The 12,214-nt window shown below is 39.3% G+C and overlaps 2 protein-coding genes across 8 annotated transcripts in view; one reads left to right on the top strand and one right to left on the bottom strand.

Annotated features, from left to right (window-relative positions):
- Positions 1–1,192, bottom strand: part of cfap263 (cilia and flagella associated protein 263) — a 42,531-nt gene extending 41,339 nt beyond the window's left edge. Inside the window, exon 1 of the mRNA XM_069901086.1 lies at positions 972–1,192. Coding sequence (XP_069757187.1) covers positions 972–1,177 — 206 coding nt within the window. The 5' untranslated portion in view covers positions 1,178–1,192. The remainder of the gene's footprint in view (positions 1–971) is intronic.
- csnk2a2b (casein kinase 2, alpha prime polypeptide b) overlaps positions 1–12,214 on the top strand; it is a 97,111-nt gene that overhangs the window by 46,535 nt on the left and 38,362 nt on the right. For all 7 annotated transcript variants that reach the window (XR_011345667.1, XM_069901095.1, XM_069901092.1 and 4 more), the window contains exon 2: positions 8,455–8,533. Coding sequence is in view for 6 of the 7 variants with exons in the window: in XM_069901095.1 (XP_069757196.1) it covers positions 8,455–8,533 (79 nt within the window). In the remaining variant the exon portion in view is untranslated. The remainder of the gene's footprint in view (positions 1–8,454; positions 8,534–12,214) is intronic.

The following is a 12,214-nucleotide window of genomic DNA, read 5'->3' as shown; positions in this document are numbered from 1 at the left end:
TTTATTTCTCATTTGTTAATGCTTCTTCTGGAAAGAGTTTAACCAAAACTATTATTAAACATTTATTTTAATAAGAAAAAGTTTAAAATTACATATGTTGAAAGAAGAGAAAACATGCAGATGTTGTTGAAAATTTTCAATAAATATTTAGTTTGGCCCACGACTTAGTCCAAGTTTTTAATTTTGGCCCTCTGTGAATTTGAGTTTGACACCCCTGCCATAGGTGCTCTGTGATTAGTAAGGTGGTATGTGAGTGGAAAGAAAAAGTTTGAAAGCCACTGTTTTAATCGTACCTAATTGACTTGTTATGGGCACTGTTTCATAATTCCAAAGTAAATGGGCCAATGACAATTTTTCTCAAGTAAAATAATTGGATCTAGACTAGACCAGTGGTTTTCAACCTATTTTTTCCCCCATTCACAGACCACTTTAGGTAATCCCTTATTAATCACAGTGGTCTGTGAGTGGAAATTAAAAGGTTGAAAACCACTGCTCTAGATGCAGTACTGAGTTTTCCCAGTACATTTTTGGATGGTATCTTGCAGTATTGGGATTGGGTGGGTGATGTCAGGCAACAGCTGTAGAATCCCCAAAGCCTTGCTGCCCGATCTGGCAAGCATTACCAACATCTTCAGATTTCAAACATCTGCAGCACAGTATTTAACGATGTAACTGAGATGGGCCTGTTTTGAGAGAAGTGAAACACTAAAGTCTTCCGACACAGTGATTTAGTTAAAAAAAAAACACAGAAAAGCTGGAAGAACTCAGCAGGTCTCTCGGCTGGTATACCTTGAAGAAGGGCTTAGGCGCGAAACGTCGGTAATTTCTCTTTACCTACAATGCTGCGAGACCGACGGAGTTCCTCCGGCGTTTCTGTGTTAACTGCATTGAGAGAGAGGCGCCAGCAGGCCTCGGTGTGATTGACCAGCATTAATCGTTTAATATTCAGGTTCAAGCCGGTGCGTACCTACCTGATTTCATCGATTAACGTCAGGAGTTCTTCGTCGGTCATCTCCTGAACTGCCTGGACCTGGTGGTGATCTACAGTCACCACAGTGGGGTCAACCTCGACCACCACTTCAGCCATATTCACTTGGCATGCAGATGTTTTCGCCCGTTGCCCGGGAAACCATCCGGCACTGACTGCGCAGGCGTCCATCCGGCACTGACTGCGCATGCGTCCATCCGGCACTGACTGCGCAGGCGTCCACCCGCCAATTAGCCGTCAGGTGTCAAGATCGCGGAGTTTTCAATGTTAGACTGGGCTGCTGTCACTTGACCAACGAAGTTCCACTTAGCTCAGGTTACGTCTCTTTTTATTCAAGAAAACAAATTTCTAGTTTCGTGAAGTAATATCGAACATCTCGATGATTTCTAAAATTACCAAAAGACTGGAAAGAATGCTGCGCATATATAGGGTAACAGTCATATTTTATGAACTCAGGTTGCTCTAAAGTGCTAAAAAGACCATGAAATAACTTTGGAAATGTTGTCATCAAGCGTGCAGGAAGGCCCTATCAACCACAATCTGACCATAATAGTCGAATAATAGTTTAAGTGATGTTGTTTAAGGGCATTAACATTGAGGGAAATGAGAATGAATTGAGGTGAATGTACGTTTATGGGTGCTTTGATGGTCCATGGAGATTTGGTAGTTTGTAGGGCCCCTCAATGCTTATGCCTGTTCTTCGGAATAGGCATATGAAATCTTGAGAGTGCGGTCGTTTTTTTTAATTCAAGTGTTCTTGGGTGATAGATTAAATCTGCAAATGGTTTGACACTTTGTTTTTTACATCCTCAAGTTTTATGTTGATTTAATGTCAAGTTAAACCAGTGATTGTTTTGTATGGAGACATTGAACTGTACTGTAAAACACTTCTGTCGAATTGGAGCATATACTGCATGACATGTGACCACCCTCTGGCTAAAGAAATTCCCCTCTGTTCTAAGTGATATCAGATAGTCACCTCACCATTATCATATTGTGGTAAACCACTGTTACTGGACACTCTTCCCAAGATCGATCTTCCCATAGCCCCTTGCAGGCTACCCCTTTCCTTTTTGTCTGATCAGTCAAGGAGGTGGATAGTTGTTTGAGTGTTCCAGACTTTAGCTATTAAAAGCCTGATTGTTTCACTACTCAGCTTTTTGTAAATTATTGATGATATATCAAATACTGAAATTGTAATGTACAAAGAAATGTAGATTGACAATATAGAAAGGGCATTCAAGCTTTATTCCATTATCATGTGAAGGGAGGTAATGTTAGCATTGAGCAATCTAGAAATGTGGGAATGGAAGAGAACCGGGTGGGGATATTTTGGGCTAGAACAGAAATGATTGTGTTATGATAGAAGAACCCTTTTCTTGAAATGTACTGGTTGAATTTTAACTACAAATATGCAAGAGGAATGCTGTGGAAATAGTTAAAGATGCAAAAAAAAAGCCAGAATGAGAGAATTCATTCAGAAAGAGGTATAACAATATCCAATGGAATTTTGGTGAGATACAGATTAATTTGAAAATGAGGATATCACAAGGATCTATTCTGGGACCCTGCTCTTTGTGATTTTTATAAATAACAGAGATGAAGAAGTAGAAAGATATGTCAGTAAATTTGTGGATGATATGAAGGTTGGAGGAGTTGTGGATAGCATAGAAAGCTGTTGTAGATTACAAAAGAGACAGGATGCAGAGTTGGGCAGAAAAGTAGCAGATGGAGTTCAATCAGGATGTGTGAGGCGATGCATTTTTGGAAGGTCAAACCTGAAGGCTGAGTACAGGGTAAATGGTTGGATACTTAACAGTGGAAGAACAGAAGGGCTGTGGGTCCAAATTCATACATCTCTCAAGGTTGTCATGCAAGTGGATAGGATAGTTAAGAAGGCTGGATGGAATGCTGGGCTTCATTAGGGGTTTGAGTTCAAGAGTCGCGAGGTCATGTTGCAGCTGAACAAATCTCTGATGAGACCTCACTTAGAATATTGTGTTCAATTCTTGTCACCTCATTATAGGAAGGATATGAAAGCTATGAGAGGGTGCAGAGATGTTTTACTAGGGTGCAAACTCCAGAGGACATCTATACGAAGTGAAGGGAAGAAAGTTTAGGGGAGATGTAAGTGGTATTTTTTTTTTACACAGAGAGTTGTGGGTGCCTGGAATGCCTTGCCAGGGGTGGTGTTGGTGGTTGGAACATTAGTGGCATTAAGAGACTCCTAGGCAGGCACATGGATGAAAGAAAAATAGAGGGTTATGAGGTAGGGAGGGGTTTTTTTCCTTTTGGTAGGAATATATAGGTTAGTACAACGTTGTGCACTGAAGGGCCTGTACTGCATTGTAGTGTTTTGTGTTCTATGATACGAAATTATATCGGTATGAGGGAACCAATATAGTTTAGTAAGTGTCGGAGGATGAGCAAGTGAATAATCCTCCAAAATAGGCTTTGTGGTATTTAATATTTTGAATTAATTGAAAGTAGAAACTGAGATGTCAAAATTCTTGGAGATAAGAAGTGATTATAATTCTTTTCTTTTGAGATGCTCTCTTATTTTGCAACACTTTTTTTTGTTTTTTTTTTGTAATTCTTTATTTATCACACTATGAATCATATCAACCAAAATATTTACAGATGCTTCTCTTTAAATATATTTTCTCTTTTTTTCCCCATCCCTCCCTCTCCCCCCTTCCCACCTCCCTCCAAAAACAGTAAATATTGAACATATAAAATACAATAATACAACATCTTTATACAAAAGGAATACAAACAAAAAAGACGTATCATCTACTTATTCACATTAAATCTGATCGTGTTTATCTTCTTATCATTTTAGGTGGTGGTGGTCCAAGGCCTGCTCTTTCTGTTATGTTCCATATATGGTTCCCAGGTTTTTTCAAACATTGTAACTTTGTCTTTTAAATTATATGTGATTTTTTTTCCCAATGGGATACACTTAAATTTGGTTATGTATTCCATTAATGTTTATAGTCATATAGTTCAACGTGGCCATCTTATAATCTTTATTTTCTGCCTCTTCACCACCTCCATCCCATTTTTTTCCCATTAATGTTCTTTAAGTTTTTCTTTTTAATCTCAATATATGACAACGCACTTAAGACATGAAATACCCCAACAATCCCCACAAGCAATAACCTTTAACCCCAAATGAACCCACCCTCCTTGGATTGCCCCTTGTCCCTTGACGGCTACCACAACTCCCCTTTCCATTCGGTTTGCGAACTTACTCGCAAGTATCAACCGATTTCGCAGCAACCATTATCCTCCCACCCCCAGGCTCCTCCAGAGAACACTATTTTCCTATACATATAACAAAGCTCTCTTTTTCCCCCTTCTTCCCCTTCTCTTATTCGTCTTTAAATCTTTATATATACATTATCTTTACTTTAAATTGTTACATATTTTTGTATATTTTCTTGCCAGACTTCCTTCTTGTCACTCCTCCTCCTCTCTTCTCCTGTCCTGCAAACATTCAGCAAATTCTTGGCTTTCTTTGGGTCCGAGAACAGTCTATTCTGTTCCCCAGGGACAAATACTTTGAGTACTGCTGGATGTCTTAGTATAAAGTTATAACCTTTCTTCCATAAGATTGTTTTTGCCTTGTTGAATTCCTTCCTCTTTAAAAGTTCGAAACTTATGTCTGGGTAAAAAAAATATTTTTTGTCCCTTATATTCCAATGGCTTGTTGTCTTCTCTAACCTTCTTTCTTGCCTGCTCCAGTATGTTCTCTCTTGTGCTATATCTTAGAAGTTTTACCAATATGGATCTCGGTTTTTGATGTGGTGGCGGTTTCGGTACTAGTGCTCTATGTGCCCTTTTGATTTCTATTTCTTCATGTGAATCTGTCGTTCCCAACACCTTCGGGATCCATCCTTTTATAAATTCCTTCATATCTGACCCTTCTTTGCCTTCTTTCAGGCCCACTATTTTTATGTTGTTTCGCCTACTGTAGTTTTCCAAATTGTCAATTTTTTGTGACAATAAATCTTGTGTCTCTCATTTTTTTCCACTCTCTTCCAACTTCCCTCTTAAATCATTTATCTCCATTTCTACAGCTGCTTCTCGTTCCTCCACATTTTCTACTCTTTTCCCTATTTCAGTCATAATTAACTCTAAGCTTTACATTCTGTCTTCAGCTCTTTTCATTTTTCTTTTGATTGAACTAAATTCTAATGATAGCCATTCTTTTAATGACCTCATTTGTTCTTCAAAAAAAGCCTTATCTAAATTTTGACCTTCTATTTTACCTTCTTTTTTCCTTTGAAATTCTTTGACTTCTTCCTCCTACTCTTCTGTGTCTGTATCTATGTCTGTGTCTTCTTCATCTCTTCTCTGTATCTGTGTATCTTCATCCTTCTCTGAGCTGCTTCTGTATCCTTGCTGGGCCCCCCGCCGCAGGTCGACCCGTCGCTGGGCCCCCCGCCGCAGGTCGACCCCTTGCCGATCGCCCCGTTGCCAGTCACCCTCTTCCAGCCCTTCATTCTCTTTCTCACCACTCTTCTCTTCTTTCTTGCTTACTTCCCCTGGCTGAACGCCTCGATGCTGGGTGTCTCTCAGCTGTTTGCTCCGCAGCTAAGACCGCTCCCGCCGGCATTAACCTTTTCTTTTACTTGCGCAGTTGCGCACCTTTTCTTGGCTCTGAGAGCCATTTTTGAAGTCCACCGGTCGAGAGGACACCGCTCCTCCAGGTATTTACGAACGTTGGAGGTTGGCCGCTCCTCTCCATGGTGACTCCCTGCTCCGACGTGCAGGTAAGGCCTTCTTTCTTCTCCAGTGATTTTCCTTCTTCCCTTTTCTCTGTTATTCTTACTCTCTCTCTTTTGGGTGCCATCTGCTGTCTCTTCTCTGTAACTTTATCTTTCTCTTCCTGTATTTTATGTTTAATGAGCTCTGTTTTTTCAAACTTTTTTCTCTGGAGAGAGCTGGTTCTACTTGACCAGCCACTACTCCAGCATGTGACTCCTCTAGTGATTTTAATTCTTAACGTGATATCATCTTTAGTTCAAAAACACTACCAATACCTTTAATGTTGGAATGTAGGGTTCATGCTCAAGAAAAATATCATGTGTCAACGTTGGAGAGGGGACAAAATGTACAATAGTGGATTTAACCAAGCAAGTCTAATAACTTTTTAAAGGGAAAAGAAATATTCACATTAAACAGTGGAGAATAACAACACAATCAAGGATCTTTCAAAGAAATGTTAATTTGGTGGAGTGAAGGAGAAAGGTTTGAAGCTGGCTACCAGAGATGAAAGAGGTGTTTGAAGATTATTTTTACGATATCAGTGTGAATAGAAACAATTAAAAGTAGTTGACTAAAAACAGAGTCGATTAAGTCTTCGGGTATTGGGTTTGGCTAAATTATTGGAATGCAATTATTTGCCCATATATTTAAAAAAATTAAGGAAGATATATTAAGATGAAACTTAATTCCTTTTTTTTTAAATCTTGGTTCAAGGATTGAATCCATTAAAATGAATATATTTTCCAGGCTATTATATCTTTTTTCAGACCCTACCAATCGAGATTAACCAAAATTGATTCAATGTATGAGTTACAATGTTATCAAGATATATATGGCAAGGTAAAAGTTCAAGGGTTTGTCTCAAAACATTGCGATTAGCCAAGGAAAATGGAGGATAGGGCCTACTTTCTCTTAAAGATTATTATTTTGCAGGACTATTGAGAGATGCTGGTGTCGCCCATCATATGGTGCTCAATAGAAAAATATTCTTTCCATGCCCATACAGGAAATTCTGGCTGATAACAACCTCCAAAGATATACAAGTAGTATTGATACCCCATGGTAAAATGGACTATTAAAATTTTGAAAACTACTATGAAAGTTTATAAACTAGAGGGAGATAGAGCAATTCTTAAATGGTGTGTGAATGACTCGATTTCTTGGCAAATAAATTGGATGCTAGATTTCAGGACTGGATAGCTAAAGAAATAAATTCTTTGTAACATCATGAAAGAAGGAAGACTATTCAGTTTTGAAATGCTTAAAGATAAACACATTAGAAAAACCAGACTTTTATTGGTATTTGCAAATGTGACATTATGTTAATAAATGAGTTAAAAATGTATCCAAGGCAAGTACATGTTTGATAGAACTGTTTAGAAAAGCAATTCATATGACTGCAGTAAAATCATTTCAAATGTATTTAATAGTCTGTCAAATCTTAAAACACACTCAACTTCATACATTAAAACAAAATGGGAAAAGGAAGGAGGGATAATATGGAGGAATCAAAGGAAATATACCAGTTGACAGATATAGAGAGAAGTTGGGTGGAAAAACTCGATAAGATACTTTATTACACTCTCTCAGAAATCCCATTATGGTAGTAACCTCCCTATTGGCTGGATAAATTGTGGAAATCAAAATGTAAACGATTACCATATTTTTTGGGACTGCCTTGTTATCAAAGATGATTGAAGTGGGATACACAGTGCCCTACAAGGCATTTTTAAATGTGAAATACCCTTAGAAAGTAAGACTGTATATTTTGGGTATATACCTCAAGAATGGTGGAAAAGAGATAAATATTTAATGAATATACTGCTGGTGGGTGGTAAAAAGACTCTTACCAAGAACTGGTTATCACAGGAGAGCCCAACTTTAAAAGCATGGAGGAAAATTATAATGGACATTTATAAAATGGAGAAGATAACAGCATCTGTTAATCATAAATTGGAACAATTTGATTCACACTGGGAAAAATGGTTTAACTTCATACTTCATAGGCCTGACCTTATTCCTACAAATCAATGATTATGTTGTAAAAAATACACTCCCTACTTGTATATAGTTTTCTTATTTTTCTTGTTTGGTCTTTCTTCTTTCTATAAGTGTATACTTCAGATAAATATTATGTGGAAAATCATGGCAAATATGAATATATACGTATAATATCTGAGATTCATCTTATGGAGATGTTTAAACTTCAATAATTTTTTTAAAAAGTAGTTGTATAATAGAGTTAGAGAAAGAACTGGGGGAACAGGAAGTGAGTTTTGTGGAATTGTGAGGAAAGAGACTTGAAGTTGTATGGAGAAAACTTATAGAATGAATGATAAAACATAATCCCAGCTGGCAGGGGATTTTGGGAGAGGAGCTGCCACTCATCTGGTAATGACATATTAAATTGAGGGAAGATTAATTTTGTAAAGATAGATGCATTATATCAAACAATGTAAAATATATTATTTTCCCACTAAATTGAATCTGTGAATAGACTGGCCTATCATTTAGGATGTAGTGTTTAATTGGTGTCAATTGATACATTATGAATTTAGTTTATAGCTACAGTCATTAGAGAGTTAATTTATTCTCTGCAGGATTATATTTTACAAAATGTGTAAATGTCACAAAAGCAAGCACAAAATCACCTTTTCTTTCCTTTTTTGTTACAAATTAATACTTTAAAATAGAACACCTGGCAAGCAGTGGATGTATCCTAAATGCAAGACTCTTATATGTGATTGACAATCAGTTGTGGCGTTGTTTAGGGTAAGTCATTGAAAAGTCTTGTCAGACAAATAATACAAGATTTGTTGGTTTGTGGTAGTTGAATGTTAAATTGTGTGTTATTGCAAGCATTGATGAAAATTTCCAAAATTATGTGCATTAATATAAGCAAAATATTAGATAATACAATATCATGAAATTGAGAATATTTTATTGCTACTTTAGATCTTGGAATTTGAAATATTACTATAAAAATGTAACAAATGGTAATATACATAAGAGTGATTGTTTTAATACAAATAAAGTAAATGGGAAGTAAATTAAAAGAGACTTATACAAGACCTTTTATTGTTTCAGAAATAGGAATTAAATAACAACCAAATCATCAAGAAGGACAAATGACACCTCCATTTAATATCTTCGATATAAAATCTCCACCAATACAAGACTGTCTTTGTGGTCTATTGAAATGTCACCTAGATTGTACTCTCAAATATGGACTAGGGCCTGAATCTAACATTTTTATAAAAAAGAAAGGAAGCTATGACTAGTAGAGATAACTTATCAAGACTTTAATAGTGAGTTAAAATATATGTATATTCTTATTTTTCTATTTAACCACTCCAGTCCTTTCTGATGAAAGTAATCTCAAAATAATTTTGCCTTGGGAGTTCCTAGAGTTAGAACCAAAGACAATGAAGGGATGACAATTTATTTTTAAAGCTGGATGGTGCATAACTTTGAGGAGAACCTGAAGTTGTCAATGCTCCCAAGTACCTGCTGTCCTTGTTCCTGGTAGTGGACTATGTGGGTTTGGGATATGTTGGTATCTCATTGATGTCCTAAATAGCAAACACAATGTTCTACTGGAGGAGAAAGTGGGGTGATATATGGGGAGTGATCGAGTAGGCTGTCTTAAACTAAATGTTGTTGAGCTGCTTGACATTGTTAGAATTGCACTCATCTAGGCAATGGACAAGTCATATTCTCTTGTAGATGTTGGAAAGACTTTGTGTTAGGTGTAAATCACTCACTGTAGAACACCCAGTTGCTGACCATTGATGATGAAAGAACTCTCCTGTGCTAATGTCTAAGGTAGATAATTAAACTCTGCCTTGCTGAAGGTGATCATTGCACTCCATTTAAGAGTCCATGTCTGAATGTTGTCAAGGTCTTGTTACATGAGGGCATAGACTGCTTCATTTATTGAGGTGTTGAGGATCTTTGGGGGACATCCGATGCGCTCTAGTATTTGCCAAAGCCCTTTCCTGCTCACGGTGTCGAAGGCTTTGGTGAGGTCAACAAAGGTGATGTAGAGTCCTTTATTTTGTTCTCTGCACTTTTCTTGGAGCTGTCTGAGGGCAAAGACCATGTCAGTAGTTCCTCTGTTTGCGCGAAAGCCGCACTGTGATTCTGGGAGAATATTCTCGGCGACACTAGGTAAGTAGAATCCTAGCGAAGATTTTGCCTGCAATGGAGAGCACGAAAATCAACAAGGTCGGGTCAGATACAGCAATGAGCTCTCTGAACCCTTCTCCATTAACAATGGCGTGAAGCAAGGCTGTGTTCTCGCACCAACCCTCTTTTCAATCTTCTTCAGCATGATGCTGAACCAAGCCATGAAAGACCCCAACAATGAAGATGCTGTTTACATCCGGTACCGCACGGATGGCAGTCTCTTCAATCTGAGGCGCCTGCAAGCTCACACCAAGACACAAGAGAAACTTGTCCGTGAACTACTCTTTGCAGACGATGCCGCTTTAGTTGCCCATTCAGAGCCAGCTCTTCAGCGCTTGACGTCCTGCTTTGCGGAAACTGCCAAAGTGTTTGGCCTGGAAGTCAGCCTGAAGAAAACTGAGGTCCTCCATCAGCCAGCTCCCCACCATGACTACCAGCCCCCCCACATCTCCATCGGGCACACAAAACTCAAAACGGTCAACCAGTTTACCTATCTTGGCTGCACCATTTCATCAGATGCAAGGATCGACAATGAGATAGACAACAGACTCGCCAAGGCAAATAGCGCCTTTGGAAGACTGCACAAAAGAGTCTGGAAAAACAACCAACTGAAAAACCTCACAAAGATAAGCGTATACAGAGCCGTTGTCATACCCACACTCCTGTTTGGCTCCGAATCATGGGTCCTCTACCGGCATCACCTACGGCTCCTAGAACGCTTCCACCAGCGTTGTCTCCGCTCCATCCTCAACATCCATTGGAGCGCTTTCATCCCTAACGTCGAAGTACTCGAGATGGCAGAGGTCGACAGCAACGAATCCATGCTGCTGAAGATCCAGCTGCGCTGGGTGGGTCACGTCTCCAGAATGGAGGACCATCGCCTTCCCAAGATCGTGTTATGTGGCGAGCTCTCCACTGGCCACCGTGACAGAGGTGTACCAAAGAAAAGGTACAAGGACTGCCTAAAGAAATCTCTTGGTGCCTGCCACATTGACCACCACCAGTGGGCTGATATCGCCTCAAACCGTGCATCTTGGCGCCTCACAGTTTTGGCGGGCAGCAACCTCCTTTGAAGAAGACCGCAGAGCCCACCTCACTGACAAAAGGCAAAGGAGGAAAAACCCAACACCCAACCCCAACCAACCATTTTTCCCCTGCAGCCGCTGCAACCGTGTCTGCCTGTCCCGCATCGGACTTGTCAGCCACAAACGAGCCTGCAGCTGACGTGGACTTTTACCCCCTCCATAAATCTTTGTCCGCGAAGCCAAGCCAAAGATTGAGGTGTTGCAAATAGCATTTTACAATTGTGTAATCATCAGTCAGCATACTCACTTATGACCTTGTGATTTATAAAAAACGTTATTGATGAAAGAGCTGAAGTTAGTTGTGTCTAGGACATTGCATTTAGAAAGCTACATTGAGGAGCTCCTGCAGCGATGTCTTGGGACTGGGATGATTGACTTCTCTCACCCACTATTATCTTCCTTTGTGCAAAGTTTGTCTTCAATCATTGATGTTTTCCCCTTAATTCTATTAATCAAAAGGAACAGCAAGTAATTAAGGAGGAGTGTTTTAATGTGGCATTAATGATGTCACAATATAATTATCTAGAGCCTTGGTGAATGTACACCGGGATCATTGTTTCAGTTTAATCTCCTTATCTGAGGAAGGATATTCTTGTTAAGGCTCACCAAACTGATTTCTGAACTGGCGTGACTGTCACAGGAGGAGAGATTGGCTCAAATTGGTTTGTACCTGTATAATAAAAGAGTGAGAGGGATTTTAATTGAAACCTATAAAATTTGAGGGGGTGGGGTGTGAAGGGGATCGAACACTGGCTAGCAGTAAGCTGGGGGAAAAGCACCAGTCCCCTACCAGATGGGATCAACATTAACCTCCAATTTTCGGTCATCCCCTCCCTCCTGCCCCACTTCCCTGTATTTCTCCGGCCCTATTTCTCCTCCTTCCCCTCCCCACATTCCTTTCCTGCCTATCACCAACACATCCCCTCATCCCATTTCCTTCCTTTTTTTTCCAAAGTGTCTTTCTCGGGTTTCTGCTCCTTCTACCCCCACCCCCCATCATTTCCTAGCTCCTTTATTTTCATCCCCTTCCCACTTGGATTCATCTATCCCCTTCCCCACCCTCTTATTTGAATGTCAACCTGGTTCCTGATATTACAGATGAGGGTGTCTACCTGAAAAAATTGCTTTTTTTGGTCTGACCCACAAAATTCATCCTGCACTTTGTGTGTTGTTCCTACAA

The sequence above is a fragment of the Narcine bancroftii genome, chromosome 10 (genome assembly GCF_036971445.1).
Source record: "Narcine bancroftii isolate sNarBan1 chromosome 10, sNarBan1.hap1, whole genome shotgun sequence".
In the NCBI taxonomy this organism is placed as follows: domain Eukaryota; kingdom Metazoa; phylum Chordata; class Chondrichthyes; order Torpediniformes; family Narcinidae; genus Narcine; species Narcine bancroftii.
This window is presented reverse-complemented; position numbering and strand designations above follow the sequence as displayed.